This window comes from Protopterus annectens, chromosome 1.part1 (assembly GCF_019279795.1).
Source record: "Protopterus annectens isolate FY-2018-M chromosome 1.part1, PAN1.0, whole genome shotgun sequence".
NCBI lineage: Eukaryota > Metazoa > Chordata > Ceratodontiformes > Protopteridae > Protopterus > Protopterus annectens.
Window position 1 is genome coordinate 815,497,714 of NC_056726.1, and position 25,862 is coordinate 815,523,575.

The window sequence follows — 25,862 nt, forward strand, 5'->3', positions numbered from 1 at the left end:
GCGCAGTGTGCCACTGCTAGCACCATGGCACCTGCCTCCGACCCCTGTCCTGCTGTCTCAGCAGGAGGGCCAGATTCTGCACCCACAGCTTCAAATCCTGAACCTGGCAGCCTGGCTAATTAACTGATCTCTCCGTTACCATCCCTCAGTAAGCAAGTGTTGGATGTCATTTTGGAGGCAAGGAGGCCTAGTACTAGAAAATCCTATGCTGAAAAATGGAAAAGATTCTGTTCCTGGAACCAAACTCAGGGGATGGACAGAGTAGCACCCAATTTGCCTCAGATTCTTCAATACTTAACTGAGATATTGCACAAGGGCCTTTCCTTTTCCTCCATCAAAATTCATGCCTCAGCCATTTCAGCTCATTACAACACAGAACCACCCCTCTTCTCTCATCCACTGCTGAAGCAGTTCCTCAGAGGGGCCAGAAACTGAAGACCACCCAGAAGAGCTCCTACCCCAGCCTGGGACCTTAACTTTGTATTTGAAAAACTCACTCTCCCTCCTTTTGAGCCATCTGCAAATGCAGAGTTGAAATTCCTTTCTTGGAAAACAGCCTTCCTTTTAGCCATCACTTCAGCTAGAAGGGTGTCTGAATTACAGGCCCTCATGGCAGTGGAACCTTTCATCATTTTTCATGCTGATAGGGTGTCCCTCCTGACCAATCTCTCCTTCATGCCCAAGGTGGTATCCAGTGTGGCCCTTAATCAGTCCATTAATTTGCCGACCTTTTCTAATCCACAGAACAAAGGGGAGAGAATTCTATACTCCCTAGATGTGCACAGACAGCTTATATTTTATTTGGACAGGACTAAACGTCTCAGGAAATCTGAAAAGCTGCTGGTTGCATTTGCTGCAAGGGGGCAGAGAGGAAGGTCATTTCAAAGCAAACCATTTCTAAGTGGATAGGCCATTGCATTAATTTCTGCTATAAGCACCATAGCCTACCCCACCCCACAGGGGATTAGACCACATTCTACCAGAGCTGCATCTACCTCTACAGCCTTTCTCAGAGGTGTCCCTACCAGGGACATCCTAGAAGCTGCTACCTGGAGTTCTGTACATACCTTCACCAAGCATTACCATTTGCCAATTTTCTCTAAATCCATGGCCGCTTTGCCACTGCAGTCTTGCAGGGCCTTATAACTGGTCCTAATGCTATTCTAATTTCCTCCACCCATCCTTAGCTTTGGGGAATCTACCCAAATGTGATTGCAACAGTGAAACGCAAAGAACATAGTACAGTTGTGTACACTTACCATAAATGTAGATGTTTGAATGTATTTATTGTTGCAGTCCTAGTTACCCTCCCTCCATCCCCCTGACTTCTGTTGGCTATATCTCTGTTCTTGCTTACTATATTTAAAGCTTTTTGGTGTATTTGCTTTTTTGTTGGAGGTGTAACCTCATGTGTATACAATTGCTTCCCATTATGGGGGCACCTGGGGCAAGAAAAACTGATGTAATGGCATCGACTGCATGCTTTATACCCCCAACGACCTGACGTCATGGAAGATGGAACAGCAACCGACGCAAGACCCAAGACTTCAATCAGGCTGACTGAGGGCTACTGCAAGCAGATAACACAAATGTGATGACTGCAACAGTGAATACACTGGAACATCTACAATTATTGTAAGTGTACACAACTGTACTTTCTCCTTTCCTTACAAAGGGATATTAGTTTTTTTTTTCCACTGGTGTGGTCCTGCCACCAGAGCCTGTCGTCCTACTTTTGGGGGCTGCTGACTGGTTATGGCAAGAAAAACTGATGTAATAGCGTCGGCTGCCTTCCTTTATACCACTGACGAACTGACATCTGTCTTCAAGCGACAGCAACTGACCCAGAAATACTAAGTCTCTGATATTCACGCCGGCCGAGGGCTACCCCACCAAGAATAACCCAAATGTGATGACTGCAATAGTGAAGACACACTAACATCTATATTTATGGTAAGTGTACACAACTGTAGTTTCTGATGCCCATTTTCTGATGAGGAAAAAGTCAGCATACTGTGTATTCTTGTTTGTGAGGTTGTTCTGACTTGTAGGTGAGTCCGTGGTAGGTGCTCATGACTGTTTACTTTGAAGGTGGCTTCTTCCCTTAGAAGTAGGTTCAAGATGCCCAAACCTCAGACATCCACCGTTTTCCTCAGATAATGCTTGTTGGGCCTTCTGCTGCTCCCGTGACCAATTCCTCTTCCCCAGAATCTGAAGAAGTCTGACACAAGACTGCATGTAATTCCTTAAGAACCTGCAGTCTGCTACAGATCCAGCCCTGTTACAGGGTTTCCAGCAAAAGAAGTAGAAGGAAGCATCCTTCCTGAAGATTTTGATTATTTGGATTTGGAGGCAGATGGCTTATACTAAGTAGATATGCCACCTCTCTCCCCCTTTCCTGCAGGTTGGGCAAAGAAGACATCTTATCTTTTACATCCCTAGTAGAGGATCTTTCATTTGAAGGCACCTGGTAGAATGAAGGATTTCTTTGAGTGGTAGTCTGGGACAGCCTGAGCCTAAATTATGAGTATTGACATTTTGGAGGATGTATTCTCCAGTATTTTCTTTGGGCTGGATTCCCAACTCCATGCTCACAAGAAAATTGACAGTGTCTGCAAGGTCATATACTCCTAATAATTCTTTGTATAGTAACACAGTTGCTGATGATCTTCGCTTTTCACTGTTGCAGTCATTACATTTGGGTAATCTTCTGGCAGGTTGCCCTCATTCGGCCTGAATAACAAAGTCTTGGGTCCTGCGTCGGTTGCTGTCTCCTCCTCCATGACATCAGATTGTCAGGGGTATAAAACATGCAGCCGATGCCATTTTATTCAGTCTTTCTTGTCATGCGATGCCCAAAGCAGAAGCAGTTCACAAGTGCCGGTTGGCCAACTCCTGAAATTTTCGCATTTGAGTTTCAGAACCGAAGTCTTCAACTAAAGCTAAGTACCCCATTGGGGAAACTTTTTCTTGCTCCTTACTGATGTCGGTAAAAGTCTATAATTGCATTAGTTGTGCGAAGCAAATACCTCATAAGGATTTTCATTTGTACTGTATTCCTTGCCTAGGCCCAGATCATAATGTGCCTTGCTGTCAGTTATGTGCTAGATTTAACCAACGCACTATTAAGCGTCTGTATATTTTTGCTTCAAAATATTTTGGATCAAGATTTAATTACCCTGAAATGTCAGTTAGCAATCCAACTACCGGAGTTCACAAAAAACGCAAAGAAAAAGACAGACCATCGAGGTCCAAAACCGATGACTAAGCTTCTCCTAAGCCAGTTCGTCGGTACTCAGTGAGGCACTTTTGCAGCCCCTGATACCCGCTAATTTTGAGTCACAGGGCTCTACTGAGACCCATGCGGAGTCCGGTATGCCGCGAGATTCTCAGAGTATTGAACCAGCGGATGTCTCTCCCTTGGATGGGTCCGGAGCTGCTGAGCAGGCACCGGCTTCTGAGGGTGTTTTCAGGCCTCAACATTTTTATATAAAACCAATGCCAGCTTCAAAAACAAGATCAAAAACATCTAAGTCTAAGAAAACTGACGCATGAGCCATGTGCTCAAGCCCCCTATGCCTAAAAAAAACAGATGATTAAAATGGCTGAGGACTTAATTACCTTGATCAGGGGTTCCCAACCCCCCCCCCTGCTAAGAGCCCTAGGCAAGACACTGATTATGACTCTTCAGATCAGGTTTCCATTTCTTCTGATCAGGAATTTTCTATTCCATCCTATGAGGATTCAGATGCAGAAGAATCCATCCCATCTGCATCTCCTCCTGAGGATTATTCTTTTGGAGAAACCTTGCATACTTTAAGGGAACATTTTCATTGGGAGAGTCAGGATTTCTCTGAATCAAAAAAGAGGCTTAGGGATTTCCTCCTCCTCCTTCAGCATAGGCCTTTGGCTATACCTTCTGTATTAGACGTTGTTGATGTGTTTTCGGAATCAAGCATGGCTCCATGATTCCCTGCCTCTGACTCCTAGTAAGCCAGACCGGTATTACAGGGTTCCTGACTCTCACAAATTTCTATTCAAAAATCCTGCTGCTGATCCTGAAACCATCTCACGGGGTCCCAAAGGTGTAAAGGCCTGTACAGCCAAAAATCCTACCCCCTCTGATGGAGATTCCAGGGCGCTGGATAGATGGGGAAAGAAGGTTTATACATCTGCAACTTGGCAATTATGGCTTTAAACTGTCAGTTTCATATGCTTAAATATCAACCGCATGTTATGGGCTTATTGAAACAGAAAATTATGTTGATTTCTGATTGTGCGGAAAATAAAGAATTACAGGAATTATTGCATGCAGCAGAGCAGGTTGGAAAGCATACTTTGCAATATGGTTTTGATTCTCTAGGCCTCTTGCAGGGCCGCAGTTACTGGGGCTGTGATTAGAAGGCATGACTGGCTCAAGGAGCAAAATCTGCCTGATCATGTTAAAGCTAAATTGTTGGATGCCTCTTTACAGCATGATACTCTGTTTGGTAATAAGGCAGAAGAGGTTTTAAAGAAAATGGAAGACAAAGCTAAATCTATGCAAACTGTAAAAGATTTCTTACAAGTGCAGCCACCCAGGTTCATTTGGCACTGGCCTACTAAAATTGGATCTTTCCTGTGTCCAACAGTGCCTCTCAAGGCAAATCCAGGCGCTCAAAAGGCTCTAGATACCAATCACAGGGTTCTTACAGGTCAAAGCAATGGGGTGCCTCCACCTCCAAATCTGGAGGAAACAAAGCACAACCCTACAGTAAGCAGTCTCAATGTCTTCCCTCTACCTTCACCAAGCACTTATCTTTTGGCAGCCCCCTTGGGGGGAAAATTAGCACTTCATGCTCAAAATTGGCAGTTAGTTACCCAGGACAAGTGGGTATTGAACATAAGTATCCCAGGGGTACAGATTTCATTTCCATACTTTGCCATTTCCAAACGGTTGGCCAGATCTGCCACAAAATCAAATGGGCAGAGGCTCAGAAACAAGTTACGTCCCTCATGGATATGGGGGCTATTTAACCAGTACCAGAACAGGAAAAAGGACAAGGTTTTTGTTCAAGACTGTTCCTGGTACCCAGAAAAGACAATGCCTGGCGTCCAGTACTGGACTTATCGATTTTGAATACGTTCCTGGACATTCCAAAATTCAAAATGCTGACTTTACAACAGCTACTGCCTATGCTGGGCAGGAAAGCTTGGTTAGTGACTCTAGACTTAAGAGGCATACCTGCATATCCCAATAAGGGAATTGTGCAGAAGATACCTCCGCTTCAAAGCAGGTTTTTTGCATTACCAATTCTCTGCACTGCCCTTTGGCTTATCTACTTGTGCCCAGGGTCTTCACAAAGTGCCTGGCACCAGTAATTGCATTGTGCAGACAAAGAAGCATACAAATTTATCCTTACCTGGACGACTGTCTCATTCAAGCAGAGAACAAGGACATTCTTCTTCAACATCTGGAGTTTGTAAAAAGGCTTCTAACATGCCCTAGGATACACAATAAGCGAAAAGAAATCACAGCTGGTACCCTCTCGAATAATTACATTCTTGGGTGCAAGCTTGAATACAACTGCCCAGATGGCTGACCTTACGCCAGACAAAGACAACTGACAACATTCTTCAAACAGATGGCAACAAAAACCCAGTTATCTGCAAGACAAATTCTGCAGGCTTTGGGATTCATGTCATCCTGCATTCTACTAATTCCATATGCAAGACTGCACATGAGGAAACTTCAGTGGTACCTAAAAAGTTTATGGAGTCAACATTCACAGTCTGGAAACAATGATTCCTCTCATTCCTTGCTTACAACAGGAGTTTCTTTGGTGGGCAGAGACATGTCACCAAAACAAGGGACTGTCATTCACTGTACCACCTGCCACCCAAACCCTAACTACAGACGCATCAGACTATGCTTGGGGGGGGGGCACTTGGCGGGGAGATGCATTCAGGGCATATGGAGCCCAAAACAAATGTATCTGCATATCAACCAGAAAGAGATGCTAGCTGTTCAGAATGCTCTGATAGCCTTCAAGGACTTACTTCATCCAGGACAACTACTGATAAAGATGGGCAACACCACGGTTATGTGGTACATAAACAAGCAGGGGAGTACACATTCCTACCCCCTTTGCAGACTAGCCATGGCATTGTGGAACATAGCCTTGACATGCCAAGTACATTTTCAAGCTCAGTTCCTGCCAGGAAAACAAAATACTCTGGCAGATGACCTAAGCAGAAATCTTATGGACCCGCACGAGTGGAAACTGGATCCGCAAATCTTCAGCATGGTAACACAGAAATAGGGGAGCCCAGACATAGATCTATTTGCCTCTCCCCAAAATTATCATCTGGACAAAGGACTTATCACAGACAAGCATGTAAAGTGGATGCCCTATTCTTCAGTTGGAAAAACCCATCAGTCTATGCCTTTCCCCCTCTGCCTCTTCTCTCAAGGGTCTTACTAAAGGTCAGACAGGAAAAAACAAAAATTATCCTAATTGCTCTGGACTGGCCTCGCCAGCACTGGTACCCAATTCTAAGGAATATGTCTCATGTACCTCCTTGGTACTTGCCTCAAATACCTCATCTACTGTCTCAGTAGAACAATAAAATTCTGCACACACTGCTCCAAACTCTGAACCTTGCAGCATGGCTGATCATTTAATTATTCAAACAACACCTCTCAGTAAATCTGTGATGTATGTCATTTTGGAAGCCAGAAGGCCTAGTACTAGAGAATGTTATGGTGATAAATGGAAGAGATTCTGTGCTTGGAACCTAGCACAAGGAATGGACACAGCAAAACCAAATATCCCTCAGATTTTACAATACTTTACTGAGATGCTTGACAAGGGCCTATCTTTTTCTTCAATAAAAATCCCTGCCTCTGCCGTCTTGGCTCATTACAACACGGAGCCTCCCATCTTTTCTCATCCTCTGCTAAAACAGTATCTTAGAGGGGCCAAAAATTTAAAGCCTCCCAGAAGATCACCAACTCCTGCATGGTACCTCAATTTTGTGCTGGAAAAACTCACCCTGCCTCCTTTTGAACCAGCAGCTACTGCGGATATAAAATTTTTATCTTGGAAAACAGCTTTCCTTTTGGCAATCACTTCAGCAAGAAGGGTTTCAGAGCTACAGGCTCTCATGGCTGTGGAGCCTTTTATTACATTTTTACCGGACAGGGTGTCCCTCAGGACCAATCCTTCCTTTATGCCTAAGGTGGTATCCAGTGTGGCTCTTAACCAAACTATTAACCTGCCAACATTTTACTCAAATCCACAGAATAAGGGGGAGCGGATTCTGCATTCATTGCAAGTACAGAGACAACTAAGATTCTACTTAAACAGGGCCATATCTATAAGAAAGTCTGAACAACTACTGGTGGCATTTGCTTCAGGATCAGAGGGGAAGGCTATATCATAGCAGACTATTTCTATGTGGATAAGCCACTGCATTCATTTCTGCTACTTGCACCACGGTAAACCTGTGCCCAAGGGAATCTGGTCACATTCCACCAGGGCTGTTTCTACCTCAGCAGCCATTCTCAGAGGAGTTCCAACCAAAGATATTCTAGAAGCTGCTACTTGGAACTATGTTCATACCTTCACAAAGCATTATCATTTGCCTCTCTTCTCCAAATCCAGGGCAGGCTTTGCCACTGCAGTTCTGCAGGGCCTTACAGCCACTCCTAATGCTATTTAGTTCCATCCTCCAATCCATAGCTTTGGGATTCTACCCAAATGTAATGACTGCAACAGTGAAACACGGTGAACATAGTACAGTTGTGTACACTTACCGTAAATGTAGATGTTTGAGTGTATTCACTGTTGCAGTCCGGGTTACCCACCCGCCATCCCCCTTTTCTATAACTTCTCTTTTCTTCACTATATTCTAATGCCTTTGTGGTGTATTTGCTTTTAGATGAAGGTAAAGTTTGTTTCTAAAAGTGCATTTACATATATTGCTGTTTATTTTGTGTATATATATATATATATATATATATATATATATATATATATATATATATTCAGACCGACTGAGGGCAATCTGCCAGCAGATTACCCAAATGTAATGACTGCCACAGTGAATACACTCAAACATCTACATTTATGGTAAGTGCACACAACTGGTACTATCTAGCTTATGTTGTCCATGGACAGCTAGAGATACTCAAGGGTTTCAGCCAAAAATCCAGTCCTCAATATCAGGGAAAGTAGGATGCTTGATCTGCTGGAAAGAAAATCTGCATAGCTGTCATTGTGGTCTACAGAGTTTTAAATTGCCACACTTTTATATGTTCCTGTTCCAAAGGACATACTTTTCATAACCTAAGGACAAGCTGAAGGTGGCACAGGATAAAGCCATAAGAGAAAACATGGTTATTTAATGCAGTCTGTTCTACAAGGTTGATAGGTACTCTGATGTGCATTATGTAGGCCAGTGTCCATTATATGTGGAGAAGTACATGGCTGAGAACACAGTGCCTGCTAGAGTATGCAAATAGTGAGCTGTTTCATTTTACAAGGAGCTGCTCTTTGGATTCCAGCTGAACAGACGTAAAAAAATGGATGAAAAGTAGATGGTTATTCAGTTATTGGGACAGCATTTTCACCTGCTCTCCCAAGCATACTGCAGGAGTTGCCCCACTAAAAGCTGCTCCATATTGGAGACAGGAAAAAGGGAAATAGGCAGTGAGGAAAAGTCATGCTTAGAAGAAAATGGCAAGCTGACCAGAAGAGGAGTCCTGGGGACCCTTAGGGCGGAGTCATCTGAAGGGGGCAGTTATGACTTGATAAATCTCCTTCTTTCTCCCCAAATCCTATGTCAACCCTAGCCCAAAACCACTCCTCCCCTTCCGAAAAGATAAGTGTTTACGTCAGACAATTTCTGTGTGTGTGGTAATAAAAGTCAAACAAGGTGCTTGAGTCTAAACAGTCATGTGAGAGGGATGGATGCAATCTCTAGTTCTTAAAAGCATTCAGGGTTCTTAGTCACTCACTCACAATCCAGATGACAGACATCTCATCAGACCAATATTAAAAGAGCTCCTACATCCAAGGGCCATAGAGAGAGAGTGCCAAGGAAAGGAAGGGGTTCTACGCAGGATTTTTCCTAATCTCAATAAAAGGTGGTCTGTGGCGACCCCCTAGACTTAAGTCTAAACAAAGTTTGAGTGCTAAAGTTCAAAATGCTAACCTTAACTACATAATTTGTTTTAACATTCTTCTATTATTGTTTTTCTCAAAGATGCTTGCCATTGTGTGCCTATAGAGAGGTCACACAGGCAGTACTTTGGAGTCAGAGTATTTCCCATTAACAGTTTACTTCCTTACCCTTGGGTTAATGAATTGCAGCCAGGATATTTATGAAGTGTTTGGCTCCATACATGCTAATTTGCAGGATCAAGGACATTTTTTTGTGAAAGAAGTAAATTATGTAATGCTTTAAAGCCTGAGAATTGACAATTTGTTAAAGTAAGAATATTGTGACTTTCTTAATGGAATGTGCTTGAGCCATGACATTTATTAAAAGTGTATTAAGTAATGGTTTTCATTTTTCTTGTAGAATGCAGCTAAACAAGCAGCAGCCTCTGCAACTCAGACTATTGCAGCAGCACAGCATGCAGCCTCATCGAACAAGAACCCTGCTGCCCAGCAGCAGCTTGTCCAGAGCTGCAAGGTAATGACTTTGCATCATATTTGTGTGGTGTGAATAGTTTAGGTCCAGGCAAATATAAGCTGTATTATACTTTAATATGGTGAGATGCAGTTTGTGGTTAGCAGAATAAATGCAAATTACAAAACCAACCACTTTCTCTATCCTTTTTTCTAGGATATGGGAATCCCTCCCCCACACCTGAAGTAACTACAGCCCCCCTTCCACTCATTCAGAGATGAGCGTAAAATAAATTCCTCTACACTAAATCAAACTCTGTTGCCATACAGCAGGTCATATCACACACAATCCTGTCAACCTCTAGCTTGACTCTGTCAACTGCTAACACCTCTTAACTCCACTTTCCTTAGCCCTGACTATGATTACTTCACAGCAATTCCACCAGAATGTAAACCTGAAATGTAACTATATAAAACTATAAAATGTACATTTCTTTCATAAATTGATGCTACCTCTGTTAATTGCTGCTGTACAGTTTTTGTTGTGTATTGCTTTCTGTTCTGTTTTTGATATGTACAGCTTACTGCCTCTGTGTTCACTTTTTCTTCTTAGTGAATTATTTCACCCAGGCAGTACCTGCCAGTGGTCAGTCCTGAACAGTGTTCTGTCCTCGTACACAAATGCAAAATAAAATAATTTTTGGATTAAAGCACATTTCTAAATGTGTCACAGTATTCAGGTGGAGGGCTAGATTCCACTTGTGCAGATGTTCTTCATCTCACATTGCTGCAGTCATAACTTATGGGTAGTCCGCTGTCCTCTGTCGGCCCGAATACCAAAGTATTAGGCTGACGTTGGTCATGGGCGCTCAGATCTGACGTCAGAGCGTCAAGGTATTAAAGCGCATGACCGACGTCATTTCCTCAGTCTTTTTTGCCGCATGGTCCGAAGCAGAAGCAGCGTTTGCAAGTGCCGTTCGGCGTTCTGAAATTTTCGTATTCTGAGTTTCAGACCGAAACCAAGTTGGGCTAAGTACCCCGTTGGGGAATATTTTTGTTTTTTCTTGCCTCAGTTATTTCTGGATGTCAGAAAAAGTGAATAATTGTATTTCTTGTGGGAAACGGATACCGCATAGGGATTACCACTCTCTTTGTATTCCTTGTTTGGGACCTGAGCACGACGTAGTAGGGTGTCGCTTTTGTGCTAGATTTAATAAGCGCACCATTAAACGTAGGTTAGATTGTGCTAGGCCTGTCTTCGGTAAGCGGTGTAATTACAATATGCCGTCGGATCCTCCGACGCCCGCTACCGCGAAGAAACGCAAAGATAAATCTTTAAAGTCCAAGCAGGATGACTCGTCCGTTCTGGACGCCGGTTCTTTAGACACCATGGTGGATTCGGTTGAACTGGCCGAGGTTTCAACTGAGTCTCAGGGGGAGACGTTGGTTTTGCAAGATGTGGCCTCTCAGGAGTCAGGTCAGGCTGAGGGGGCCTCTCAGGCTGTTGTTCTCCCTTCTTTGCCTAAGGTGGTTAGGCCTTCTCCTTCTGTCTCTAAGGTACCTTCCAAAGGCAGGCCTGGTTTGCCTGCCACAGGTGTCAGTCCTAGTTCTGCAGGTTCTGTGCCTAAAAAACACATGCTTAAAATGGCAGAAGATTTAATTACTTTAATCAGGGGTTCTATGCCCCCTCCTGATAAGAGGCCTAGGGTGGAGCCAGAAATGGAAAGTTTGGAACAGGCTTCAGATTACTCAGTCTTCGGCTGAAGACATTCAGGATTTTCCTCCTTATTCTGATTCAGACGCAGAGGATTCCACTCCTTCTGCTTCTCCTCCAGAGGATTTTTCTTTTTCAGAAACCCTGCATTCTGTGCGGGAGCATTTTAAATGGGAAGGTCAGGATTTCTCAGATTCCCGGAAGAGGCTTAGGGAATTTTTGTTTTTACCACAGCATAGGCCTTTGGCTATACCTCCTGTTTTGGATGTTGTTCAAGACGTTTTCTCTGAGGCTTCCCTTAATCCAGACTCTTTGCCTCCTGCTCCAGTTAAGCCGGATAGGTATTACAGGGTGCCTGAGGCTCATAAATATCTGTATAAGAGCCCTAGGGCCGACCCAGAAACTATTAGCCAGGGACCTAAGGGTGTCAGGGCTTCTGTTGTAAAGAATCCAGTTCCTATGGATAAGGATGCTAGAGCTTTGGAAAGGTGGGGTAAGAAAGTGTATACCTCTTCCACTTTAGCAATGAGGGCTTTGAATTGCCAGTTTCATATGTTGAAGTACCAGAATTTTCTCCTTACTCAGTTAAAATCTAAAGTGGATGCTTTGGCAGAGGGCATAGAGTGTAAGGAATTACAGGATTTGGTACATGCCTCTGATCAGGTGGGTAAGCATGCTTTGCAGTGTGGTTTTGATGCTTTACAGGCTTCTTCCAGGGTGGCTGCCACTGGTTCAGTTATTCGCAGGCACGCCTGGCTTAAAGATCAGAATTTGTCAGAGCATGTCAAAGCTAGGATTTTAGATGCTCCTTTGCAGTCTGAAGTTTTGTTTGGTTCTCCTGTGGAGGCTGTCTTGAAGAAAATGGAAGACAAGGCTAAGTCTATGCAGACTGTTAAAGATTTTTTGCAGGTGCAGCCCCCTAAGTTTAGCAGGAACTGGCCTGCTAAGGGTTGGACTTACCCTTCTTCTGATTCGCAGTCTAGGGGTAGATCTAGACGTGGTAGGGGCAGAGCTCAGAGTTCTTTCAGGCCTAGACCGTGGAGTTCACCAGCACAATCTACAGGTGAGGGCAGGGGCCAGTCCTTTCGTAAACAGGCCCAATGACCTGCATTTCCAGCTGCCAGATCCTTCCTGTCTGGCAGCTCCTTTGGGAGGAAAGTTGGCACTCTTCAAGCAAAATTGGTTTCTAGTCACCCAGGACAAATGGGTGTTGGACATTATAGACCGAGGCTACAAGTTTTATTTCCACACATTGCCTCCTTTCAAAGGCATGCCAGACGTTCCTCCTCAGCAAAGGGTAGAGGCTCACAAACAGATTTCTTTACTTCTTCAAATGGGGGCTATACAGCAGGTCCCTCTGTCAGAAGTGGGCCTCGGATTTTACTCTTGCCTATTTCTTGTACCAAAGAAAGGAAACACTTGGAGGCCAATTTTGGATTTATCTATCCTCAACACATATCTGGACATTCCAAGATTCAAAATGTTGACGTTGCAACAACTTCTGCCTCTGTTGGGCAAAGATCACTGGATGGTAACTCTGGATCTCAGAGGCTTATCTTCATGTTCCTATCAGGCCCAGTTGCAGGAGATTCCTGCGTTTTCGGGCTGGGACTTTACATTATCAGTTCTCTGCATTGCCCTTTGGCTTATCTACTGCGCCCAGGGTATTCACAAAAGTTCTGGCTCCAGTGATAGCCTTCTTCAGGTTAAGAGGAATACAAATGTATCCTTATTTGGACGATTGCCTGATTCTTGCTCAAGACAAGCACGAGCTTCTTCACCATCTACAGTATGTTATGACAGTGTTAAGGTGCCTAGGGTATTCTGTGAACGAAACAAAGTCCAGTCTAGTACCCTCTCAGGAAATGTGCTTTCTGGGTGTGAGACTGAATACAGCTTCCCAGATGGCCTTTTTGACCCCGGACAAGCAAAAGAATCTTTCACTTTACTTCCATCAATTGTCTCTACGGTCCAGGCTGACTGCAAGGACAGTCCTTCAAGCCTTGGGGTTCATGGCATCTTGTATTCTGGTGCTTCCCAATGCCAAACTGCATATGAGGAAGCTACAATGGTATCTCAAAAATGTTTGGACACAACACTGCCAAGATCTGGACACTGTCATTCAGATAATACCTTGCATTCAAAAGGAATTTTTGTGGTGGGCTCAGGTCACCTAAACAAGGGACTCTCTGTGACCCGACCAGAGGCGAGTCAGATTTTAACGACGGATGCCTCGGGCAAGGCTTGGGGAGCACACCTCAATGGAAAATGGGTTCAAGACACGTGGCCTGCCAGACTTCAACATTAACATATCAACTTGAAGGAAATGTTAGCAGTCCAGTTTGCATTGATGGCTTTCAAAGATTTACTTCTCCCAGGGCAGGTGTTGATTCAAACAGACAACACTACTGTCATGTGGTACATCAACAAGCAAGGGGGAACCCATTCGTACCCTCTTTGCAGGCAAGCTATGATTTTGTGGGAGACTGCTCTGTTTGCAACTCACTCTTCAAGCAAGGTTTCTGCCAGGAGCACAGAACTCCTTAGCAGATGTTTTGAGCAGACGGATAGTGGATCCCCACGAGTGGAAATTGGATCCTCATGTATTTCGACAGTTGACAATGATATGGGGGACTCCAGACATAGATCTGTTCGCTTCTCCACTAAATTTCCAGGTGCCAAAGTTTTGCACAAAGATGTTTCATCCCACAGCTTGGAAAGTGGATGCTCTATCATTCAGTTGGAGCAATCTTCACGTCTATGCCTTTCCGCCTCTGCCTCTACTTCCAAAGGTTCTCTTGAAGGTCAGACAAGACAAGCCCTCCATGATTCTAATAGCTCCAGACTGGCCTCGACAGCACTGGTACCCTCTGCTGAGGAGTTTAGTACGGGAACCTCCTTACCCTTTGCCTTTGATTCCACACCTTTTGACTCAGGAGGGCAATCATTTCCTCAATGTCAGGATTCAGTCCCTGCATCTAACAGCCTGGCATATTCTGTTTTAGAACCTGGAGGGTCGCAGCTTCCTCAACAAGTTTTGAATGTTATTTTGGAGGCCAGGAGGCCTAGTACAAGGAAAGTTTATGCTGATAAATGGAGGAGATTTTTTATTTGGAGCAAAGCAAAGAGCTTTGATGTTTCTAGGCCTGATTTCAGTGTTTCTCTTCAATATCTTACAGAATTATTGGACAAGGGTTTGTCTTTCTCCTCTATAAAAGTTCATGCTGCAGCCATTTCTGCTCACCATGACTGTGACCCACCATTGTTTTCTCATCCTTTGTTTAAGCAATTCCTTAGAGGGGCAAAGAACATAAGACCCCCGCGTAGAGCTCCTACTCCTGCCTGGGATCTCAATTTTGTGTTGGAAAAACTTACTTTACCTCCTTTTGAACCTGCAGCTACAGCTGAGTTAAAGTTTTTGTCTTGGAAGACTGCTTTTTTGTTGGCCATTACGTCTGCTAGAAGGGTTTCTGAATTACAGGCTCTAATGGCAGTTGAACCCTTCCTAATTTTTCATAAGGACAGGGTATCTCTGCGTACTAACCCTACTTTTATGCCTAAAGTGGTTTCAAATGTGGCCTTGAACCAATCTATTCATTTGCCTACTTTTTATGCAGATCCCCAAAATAAAGGGGAGAAAATTTTGCACACTTTGGATATTCACAGGCAGTTGCGTTATTATTTGAGCAAGACTAAAGGGTTCAGACAGTCTCAGCAGTTGTTTTTCTTTTGCTTTGGGTTCTCAGGGGAAACCTGTTTCAAAACAAACTATTTCTAAATGGATTGGCCTTTGTATTGCTTTTTGTTATTCTCATCATGGTAAGGAGATTCCAGCTGGAATCAGGCCTCACTCCACTAGGGCTACTGCCACTTCTACTGCTTTTTTAAGGGGGGTAGCTACTAAAGATATTTTGGAAGCAGCTACTTGGAGTTCAGTGCACACTTTTTCTAAACATTATCATCTTCCTCTTTATTCCAAATCTAGGGCTGGATTTGCCACTGCAGTCTTACAGGGCATTTTGGCAGCTCCCAATGCTTTATGATTTTGCCAGCCTCCCTTTACCTCTGCTTTGGGATTCTACCCATAAGTTATGACTGCAGCAATGTGAGATGAAGAACATAGTACAGTTTTGTACCTACCATAAATGTAGATGTTCGAAGATCCACATTGCTGCAGTCCAATTTACCCTCCCTCCTTCCCCCTCTGTAGTTTGGAGTGGATGTATGGTTTGGGTTGTAGCTGTTTTTTGTACATGGTTTTAGGGAGTTATTCTATTTTTGGCTGTTGCCTTTATTTTTAGGGCCTTCTGACATCTGGGGCAAGAAAAGACTGAGGAAATGACGTCAGTCATGCGCTTTAATACCTTGACGCTCTGACGTCAGATCTGAGCGCCCATGACCGACGTCAGCCTAATACTTTGGTATTCGGGCCGACCGAGGACAGCGGACTACCCATAAGTTATGACTGCAGCAATGTGGATCTTCGAACATCTACATTTATGGTAGGTACAAAACTGTACTTTTTATTTAAAGTAAAATAATTCTTATTTAAATGTATTTAATTACTGACATCCTATTATGAACTGTTAGACACATGTTCAGTCTGCTGTTTGTAACAAATGGTAATTTTTTTTTTTTTGGCATCAGCTGTTTTTGGCTAATGTAATTTAAACTTAAGTTGGCCACGGCCCTGCTTTCAAATCCGAGTATTGAAGAACTGGGCTTACATTATTACATCTGTTATGGTTTAAACACAGTACCTGCACACCCCATGTAATGTAAATTACAGTGAACAGAAATATTGTAAGTAGCATTCAGCAGATTTTAGGAATTTTGGCAAATTTGTGCCCTGCTTTTGAGAACTGATTTGCTCTTGGTAGCCAAATTTAATTAATTGCTGCTTGCAATCCTCTGTTTTGATTTCTCAGTAGTTCAGAATAATTAAAATTGTGCAGAGCCCTGAACCTAGGGGAGATTTGGTTTAAAAATGAGGCAACTCTTTTATAGTAACTTATTTATTGGGACCGTATGTGTGAATGTTGGCTATCTGGTTTAGTTACTCAAAACATGAATCCAGAGAAATACTGCTTTCATTGGCTGTAGTGTGGGTATCTTATTTTGAGTCAGGGAAAAAGATAGCATGTTTTGGACAGTGCATATACTAGCTTTGGTCTTTTAACAGCGTACTTTGCAAATGTTATATGTTCCTCTAGCTCATAGGTTCATACTAGGCTATCTGCCCGAGGGCATTTATAAGCCTAGCCCATAGTTTTGTGGCTTACGCCACCCCTTTAGTTTGGAGAAACTATGCCCATTATTTTGCTGTGCCTCTGTCGAGCAGTGACACTGAGGTAACCCCTGGGGTGTATCTGCTATCTCCCATCCATTGGTCAAGATTCCTCTTGAACAAGGCCAGCGAGGTGCTCTGCCTCACATAAACCGGGATTTTGTTCCACAGCATAGGGAGTCTTTGGGTGATGAATCTATCCCTCCAGCACGTCCTATTAATAACCGTGTCGAGGTTTAAGTCTCCCGCCCTCGTGGCTCTGAGGGATCTAGATTTTTTGAGATGAAGCATGTTCATCAAATCTGGGTTAGACATGGCCTTGTATGTCAGGCATAGGTCACCTCTGAGCAAGCGGTAAGCAACTGAATATAACTGGAGTTCTTTCAGTCGGGCAGCATAAGACAGATTTTGAGACCCTTTATCCTTTTGGTGAGGAACTTTTGTGGCCTCTCCAGCTGCTGCAAGTGTCGGGTCAGATACATTCGAATGGGGCATTGTACTCTATCATTGGTCTGATGAGTGATGAGTATAGGGAGACTATGACTTCCCTTGATCTAGATGTGAATCCCTTCATGATAAGGTGGGCAATGTAGAAGGTCTTCCTAACTACTTTAGCAATATGAGTGTCGAATGAAAGGCTACTGTCAACCTGGGTTCCCAGGTCCCTAATAACTTCTTCTGTGTTCAGGGATTGCCACCTATATGGTAGCTAGGGGTAACCTTATTTTTCGAAGGGTATGACTATGCATTTCTTGGCATTTAACTTTAGGCCATGGCTCTGGCACCAGTTATCCGTTTCTGTGAGACCCTTCTGAAGGATATCTGTGTTGGATGTGTTTTCAACTACAGCGCCAGTTTGCAGTCATCTGCAAACTTTGTCAGCCATAACCCTCCTGTGTTTGCTTGTACTTCAGAAAAGTAGATGCCGAACAAGAGTGGGCCCAGGACTGAGCCCTGTGGGACACCACTTGTGACAGGCTTTGAGTCTGACATGGCGCCAGCAACTCTGACCCTGTGGGTTCTGTCACTCAGCCAGTTTGCAACCCATCTTGTAATGTATGGGTTTACATTTAAGTTGATGAGTTTTTCAATGATACCCGAGTGAGGTATTGTATCAAAAGCCTTCGCCAGGTCTAGGTAGGCTGTATGGACTGCCTTTCCCTCATCAATGGCCTTGGTGACTGTTTCGAAAAAGTCAACCAAGTTTAAAAGGCATGATCTGCCTTTGACAAAGCCAAACTGGGTTGGATCCAAAGTCTGCAAGTTCCCTATGTCTTTATTTATGAGATCCATTATGATCCTCAACATGGCTTTGCAGATAAGGCTTGTCAAGCTAATGGGACGGTAATTTCCAGGGTCGGTGGAGGCACCGCCTTTGTGGAGTGGGACCACAGTCGCTGCGCCACTCCTGGAGTGCGTATCCGAGGCGAGACTAAGATTAAACAGCTGTCCTAACTGTGGGTTTAATTCCTCGTTGAGTTCATGGAGCACACAGCCGGGGACACCATCAGGTCCCATGGATGCTGTGTTCTTTGCCTTGGAGAGAGCAGTTCTCACCTGGGCGTTAGAGATGTTTGGGGGGCTACAATCATTTGGTATAGATATCTCTCCTTTAGGGGGGGAGGGGGGGGAAGAAGTGTGCACTGAACCTGTCAGCCAGTATGTTGGCAATGTCTGTAGGATCAGTAATCTTCACATCATTTTGAACTAATTCTGAGCATATCTGGGAGTTTCCTCCTAGGTTTCTGACATAGCTAAAGAATGCCTTAAATGGTTGTCTTTAGAGTCCTTAGGTATTTTTTTCTCAAAATTAGCTTTGGATGATTTTATGAGAGCTCTTAGCTTTTTATTTATAGTGATCAGCGGTGTCTTACCTTTTAAGGATTTTGCTCTATCTTGTAGTAGCTTTCTCCTTTTGTTGTAGAGTTTGTTTATGGCTGGGGTCCACCAGACTGGATGCTTGCCTTTGGTACAAAGAGTCTTTGTTTTGCTTGGGATTGCCTGATCCATGCAGCCCTGCAGGTGCTGGTAGAAGGCATTTGTAAGTGATTCAGTGGTTTGAGTAATGTTAACCGCCAGCTCAGGGGCCTTAAAGGAGACCACACTAGTCTTTAGAAGTGTGAAGTCGGCTTTCGAGAAGTTCTTTACTGTGGTCTTTTTCATTTCGGGTGGGGACGGGATGAGGACCTCCAGCGAGATTAGTTTGTGATCAGATCTCACCAGTGAGGGGTATACTTCCGGCGTTAGCTGACTAGTTAAAATGGAAATTGTGTAAACTGTGGCAGCTATTACATTATGACCGTCTGCATTCCCAAAACATGGGTTATAGGTACTGCTAAGAACTTGCCAGTTGGCTTTAGATTTCTCCCAGCAGTATCTTAGTCTACCTTTATCAGCTCCCAGCTGGCTGCCTGAGAGTCTAGTTGTCTGCTTGGGAATTGTTTGACATCAAGGTTGCAAATTAGTGGGGTTGAGGAGGATATGAAATTGGGTTTTCAAGCAAAGCCTGTAAAGGTTTGCTGTTGTGCTTAAATATTTTTCAAGACATTCTTTGCATTGTATAAGTTGTGATAGTGGTTATTAAAACAGATGTCCTTCAAGGATGCATCTGCAGTCCTTACAAATGGGTTGTCCTGTCGTCAGGCAGCCCTTCGGTCGGCCGGATTCCAAAGTCTGGGTCTGGCTTCGGCTGGTGTCACACTTCACCCGACGTCATTGCTGCAGTTACTCGGGTATAAAGGCATCAGCCGACGCCATTTTCCTCAGTCTTTCTTGCCGTGGCGCAAGCAGAAGCTGTTCGCAAGTGCCGGTCGGTCAGAACCAGAGATTACTACTACCGAATACTTCTACTACTACCGAAGACTTCTAAAAAGCTAAGTACCCCGTTGGGGACTCTTTCTTGCCTCAGCCGATGTCAGAAAAAGTGAATAACTGTTTAACTTGTGGGAAACAAATACCTCATAAAGATTTCCACTCTTACTGCTTACCTTGTTTAGGCCCAGACCACGACGTAGCAGCTTGTCTAGCCTGTGCTTCTTTTAACCGACGGACGCTTAGACGTCGGTCGGAATTTGCTGAGCAGTTTTTCGGCTCTGATTTTGCTTATATTATGCCATCGGATCCTCCGACTTCACAAATATCCAAAAGCTAAGAAAGGACCGACACTCGCGGTCCGCGGTTTCGGCTGAAACCGCGGTTAAGACAACCGCGAGTGTCTCTGTTTCGGCTGAAACCAAGCAAGCGGTTCTTCCTTCAGCCGAAAGCTTACCTTCTACCGAGGCCTCTTCCAACCTGGTGGAATCGGCTTCTGAAATCCAACCTGCAGTTGTGGTTTCTCAGGAATTATCTGGCACTATTCCCTTGGATATTTCAACCCCTGCACGTGGAGCTGCTAGGCCTCCTGCAGCCATGTCCATTAAGGCCTTTGCCAGGGCTAAAGCAGCTAAAGCTACTAAATCTGTGCCTGTTAAGACCCCCTCTCACAGGCCTAGCTCCAGTTTCCAAATGCTTAGTTTAGCAGAGGATCTCATTTCTTTAATCCGGGGATCCCAACCTCTCCCTGACAGGGCCTCTCACCCACCTCCAGAGAAGAGGCCTAGAGCAGAGCCCCCTGAGCCAGTTTCCACAGATGATTCCTCTGATGATTCAGATAATACAGACCCTCCAGAGGCTCCTTTTTCCCCTTATGAAGACTCTGATGCTGAAGAGTCCTTCCCTTCTGCCTCTCCACCTGAGGAATTTTCCTTTGGGGAAACCTTGCATGCTATGAGGGAACAATTTCAGTGGCAGGGCCAAGATTTTTCAGACTCCAGAAAAAGGCTTAGAACCTTTTTGCATTTACCACAACATAGGCCTTTAGCTATACCTCCAGTTCTGTCTGTTGTAGATGATGCATTTAATGATGCTTGTACTGCTCCTGATTCATTACCTCCGGCCCCTGCTAAGCCCGATAGGTTCTACAGGGTCCCGGACACACATCACCATTTATACAAGGCTCCTTTTGCAGATCCCGAGATGATCTCCCAGGGGCCTAAGGCTGTAGCATCTACCACTGCCAAAAATCCCCTCCCCTCTGAAAGGGAATCCAGGTCCTTAGAGAGATGGGGTAAAAAAGTTTACACTTCTGCTACTCTGTCAGCTAGGGCCTTGAACTGTCAATTTCATATGATCCAGTATCAAGAATTTATGCTAGACCAGTTAACCAAAAAACTGTCCTCTGATGAACCTTTAGACAAGAAATATGTTCAGGAAATGGTACATAACATTCAGCAAGTTAGTAACCATTCTTTAAAATGCGGCTATGATGCACTGGAGGCTTCCTTTAGATCAGCCATGACTGGCACAGTTATCAGAAGGCATGCATGGTTAAAAGAGCAGGCTTTACCGGACCATGTCAAATCAAAACTATTAGATGCTCCCATGGACAAGATCAATTTGTTTGGCTCTCCTGCACAACAGGTGCTGAAGAAGATGGAAGAGAAGGCAAAATCTGTCCAAACAGTGAAAGATTTCTTACAGGTCCAACATCCAAGGTTTAGCAGGAATTGGCCTTCCAAGAATTGGTCCTTTCCAGACTCCTCCAAAGCACAGAGAGGCAGGAATAGGCGTTCAAAAGGGAGAAGCCAATCCAGAGGTGCCTACAGGGGACGCCAGTGGCAGGGTAACAACCAGCGAGGCACAGACACAGCCACCACCACTACTACAGGACAATCACAGTGACTTGGCTCTGGCACCGCCTACCAGGGAACAACTAGAAGCACCCTTAGGTGGGAAGCTAGCTTTATTTACAAAGAACTGGCATTACATCAGAGGAGACAAGTGGATTTTGCAGACAATAGACCAAGGTTACAGGTTTCATTTCCATACTCTACCAGGAAGGAGAGGAATGCCAAACCTACCTCCAAATCAAAAGGCAGAAGCTCTACAACAAGTAAATCAATTATTAAAGATGAGAGCTGTCGAAAAGGTACCACATATGGAGCAAGGAAAGGGCTTTTACTCCAGACTCTTCCTAGTACCAAGGAAAGAAGGCAAATGGAGACCTATTCTCGATCTGTCCGCTTTAAACACATTCCTCATTGTTCCAAAATTCAAAATGCTGACCCTACACAAGCTTCTTCCCATGCTGGGCAAGGAGTCTTGGCTGGTAACTCTAGATCTCAAGGAGGCATACCTGCACGTCCCCATACGACCAAATTGCAGAAGATACCTCAGATTTCTTGCAGGATTAGAGCATTATCAATTCTCAGCATTGCCCTTTGGCTTATCTACTGCGCCCAGAGTGTTCACGAAATGCCTGGCATCAGTAATCGCTCATTGCAGGCTTCAGGGGATCCAAATCTACCCTTACCTGGACGACTGCCTAATACAAGCGGACAACAAAAACAAGCTAGCAGAAGACTTGAAAAGAGTCATTTACCTTCTACAAGCCCTGGGATACACAGTCAATATAAAAAGTCAAGGCTGATACCATCCCAAAAGATAACCTTTTGGGTGCGGAGCTGGATACATCCAAACAAATGGCATTCCTAACAGTAGAAAACAGGAGCAACTCCTCTCTACTTCTTGGCATTAACAAAACAAAACCATCTAACAGCAAGAAAAGTCCTACAAGCATTGGGCTTCATGGCATCCTGCATAATATTGGTCCCACATGCCAGACTGCATATGAGAAAACTACAGTGGTACCTAAGGAATTTATGGTCTCAGCACAAGCACAGCCTAGAAACTCAAATTCCAATAATTTCATGCCTGAAGCAAGAATTCCAATGGTGGGCTCAGGCCTGTCAATCAAACGAAGGATTGCCCTTCCATAGCACTCAACCAAGCCAAACCATCACAACGGACGCCTCAGACCTTGGTTGGGGGGCCCACATGATGAACAAATGCATACAGGGTTTATGGACTCAGCTGCACCTGCACATAAACCTAAAAGAAATGCTGGCAGTAAAACTGGCAATTCAGACTTTCAAACCATTTCTTCGACAAGGCCAATTGATGATAAGGACAGACAACACCACAGTTGTGGTACATCAACAAGCAGGGAGGCACACATTCGTACCCTCTATACCGGATGGCCCTGGACCTCTGGAATGTGGCCCTGAGTTACAACATTCAGTTACAAGCAATCTTTGTACCAGGAAAAGAAAACACTCTAGCAGACATATTAAGCAGGACTACCACGGATGCCCACGAATGGATGCATCCGGACATCTTCAAAACCATTACAAGAAAATGGGTCTCCCAGAAATAGACTTATTTGCATCCCCACTCAATCACCAATTAAAGAAATTCTGCACCAGGACGTACCACCCACTGGCATGGAAGGTGGACTCCCTATCCTTCAGCTGGAAAAATCTGTCAGCATATGCATTCCGACCACTTCCTTTGATGCACAAGGTGCTATTGAAGATCAAAGAGGACCGTCCAAGGATCATTCTGATAGCTCCAGATTGGCCAAGGCAACATTGGTACCCATTACTGAGGGGCATGTCTCGGGAACAGATATGGCCCTTACCCCTAGTTCCCTTGCTGTTAACTCAGAACAATTACAACACCCTGCATCCAAACCTGAAAACTCTGCAGCTGACTGCCTGGAACATTGCATAAGACAAATTAACCCAAATTTATCCCAAAGGGTTAAGGACATTATCTTAGAAGCTCGCAGACCTTCAACAAGGAAAACCTATTCAGCAAAATGGAAAAGATATCTCATTTGGAGTACTGCTAAAGGGGAAGATGTGTCACTGGTAAACATAGCCAACATCCTGGAATACTTGGCAGAGCTATTCCACAAAGGCCTGTCCTACTCTTCCATTATGATTCATGCCTCAGCTATTTCAGCAGAATGCGACTTGGATCCTCCAGTTTTCTCACATCCTCTGCTTAGGCAGTTTCTGAGAGGAATTAAAAATGTAAAACCTCCTAGGAAGCCACCATTACCTGCATGGGACTTGAACTTTGTGCTAGAAAAATTGACACTACCTCCTTTCGAACCAGCAGCAACAGCAGATTGCAATACTTATCATGGAAAACTGCTTTCCTGCTGGCAATCACTTCAGCAAGAAGGGTTTCTGAGCTACAGGCATTAATGGCAGTACAACCCTTTCTGATCTTCCATCAAGATAGTGTCCATGAGAACAAATCCTACTTTTATGCCTAAGGTGGTCTCCAGAGTATCTTTAAATCAGGCTATCCACCTACCTACATTCTTCCCCAATCCACAGAACAGGGAGAAAGACTGTTGCATACCTTGGATGTACACAGACAATTACGCTACTACCTGGACAGGACCAAGAGCAATAGAAAAACTGACCAGCTACTGGTAGCATATGCAGCAGGAATGGAAGGGAAAGCAATTACAAAACAGACAATATCTAAGTGGATAGGAAATTGCATTAGATTTTGTTACTCCTACCATGGAAAGAAAACTCCAGAAAACATCAGGCCTCACTCTACAAGAGCTACAGCCACTACCACAGCTTTTCTACGAGGAGTGGCTACCAAAGACATTTTAGAGGCTGCTACTTGGAGCTCCGTGCATACATTTGCCAAGCATTATAATTTACCTTTATACTCTAGATCCCGAGCAGGTTTTGCCACTGCTGTTTTGCAAGGGATCTTAACTACACCATAATTCTATCTTTCCTCCTCCCCAGTTTGGCTATGGTATTCTACCCATTTGTAAGGACTGCAGATGCATCCTTGAAGGACATAGTACAGTTTTGTACCTACCATAAATGTAGATGTCCGATAGGAATGCATCTGCAGTCAGGATTACCCACCCTCCTTCCCCTCTGTGGTACTCCTAGGGTATTTGCCCCTCTTATAGCTAGCTGGGGGAATCTATTATGGTGTATTTGTTTGTATATATGTACATACATGCTTATTTTTTGTTTGCTCTCTAATATTTTGAACCATTGGCATTTATCAAAATTTAGCCTTCCTAGAGGGTACCTGGCATCTGGGGCAAGAAACACTGAGGAAAATGGCGTTGGCTGATGCCTTTATACCCGAGTAACTGCAGCAATAACGTCGGGTGAAGTGCGACACCAGCCGAAGCCAGACCCAGACTTTGGAATCCGGCCGACCGAAGGGCTGCCTGACGACAGGACAACCCATTTGTAAGGACTGCAGATGCATTCCTATCGGACATCTACATTTATGGTAGGTACAAAACTGTACTTTGTGTTTTCTTCTCTCTACTTTTTTCTGGCGATTATCTGCTGATCATCAAGCCGCTCTTGCAAAGGTAGTCTGTAGCATGGCTATCATACAGATAGCTGTAGGAGAGATTTTCTATTTTTGGCTCTAACCGCACCTCTGGTGGCTGATGGGAACACCCTTGTCAACAAAGGAGTGTCTCTTGTCTTCCATCTGACATGTGCATTGTTCTGTATGTGTGTCTCTTGAGGACAACTGTCACCATCTTTGGATTTCCAGTCTTGCAACTACTGCATGGGAGAAAATCTTCCAACCAAGAGCTGCAGCTCCCTCTCCCCAGGATGTTTGAGCTAGTGTTATCCACTTTCTCCCACTTTTCCATGTCTGGTTGTACTATTGCCCAAATCAGTATTCTAACTCTGGTTGTAGTCTGGATTTATCCCTTTCCCATCAAAGATCCAGGAGGAATGTTCTTCGGTTGCATGTTAGTCTTGTTGCTGTAGTCTGTGAGAGTACTGTGGAGTGACATGTGGAACTGGCTGGCCGCCTGTTTTTTCAGAAAGTAAAGTTTCGTTCTGCTCTCTCTCTTTTTTTTGCCTGTGTTGATCAAGGTGAAACAAAGTGTTTTAAAATAAAGTTGCCAGATATGCAGTGATTTTAATATAACAGTATGATTTAAACAGATGTTCCTGTATTAGTTTTTGGCTTATTCTTGGCATGTTACAAGGGGGTGCTGAAAATTTCTTAGCCCGACCAAGGCACATCATGTCTGAAGTGTCTGTAACCCTGCCAAAAAAATTTTGAAGTCTGGTCACTGAAGTACTGCTCTGCTGCTCCAATCACCTCTGAACCACTAGAATCGCTAGAAAATTGCTCCCCTTTCAGGCTCTTTTTAAGGTTTGGAAATAGGGCATAGTCAGATGGAGCAAGATTTGGTGAGTAGGGTTGGATGGTCTGTGCACTCAAACCCCAGTTTTCTCAAAACATCCATCATTTTGCCAGCCTTGTGAACAGGTGCATTGTCTTACAAAAAGAGAACTGCTTTCCGCAACTTCCTTCTTTTTTCTTTTAATGCCTTCTT

The 25,862-nt window shown here is 44.1% G+C and overlaps 1 protein-coding gene across 1 annotated transcript in view; it reads left to right on the plus strand.

Annotated features, from left to right (window-relative positions):
- Window positions 1-25,862, plus strand: part of TLN1 (talin 1) — a 3,443,760-nt gene that overhangs the window by 1,898,254 nt on the left and 1,519,644 nt on the right. Inside the window, exon 26 of the mRNA XM_044078439.1 lies at window positions 9,568-9,681. Coding sequence (XP_043934374.1) covers window positions 9,568-9,681 — 114 coding nt within the window. The remainder of the gene's footprint in view (window positions 1-9,567; window positions 9,682-25,862) is intronic.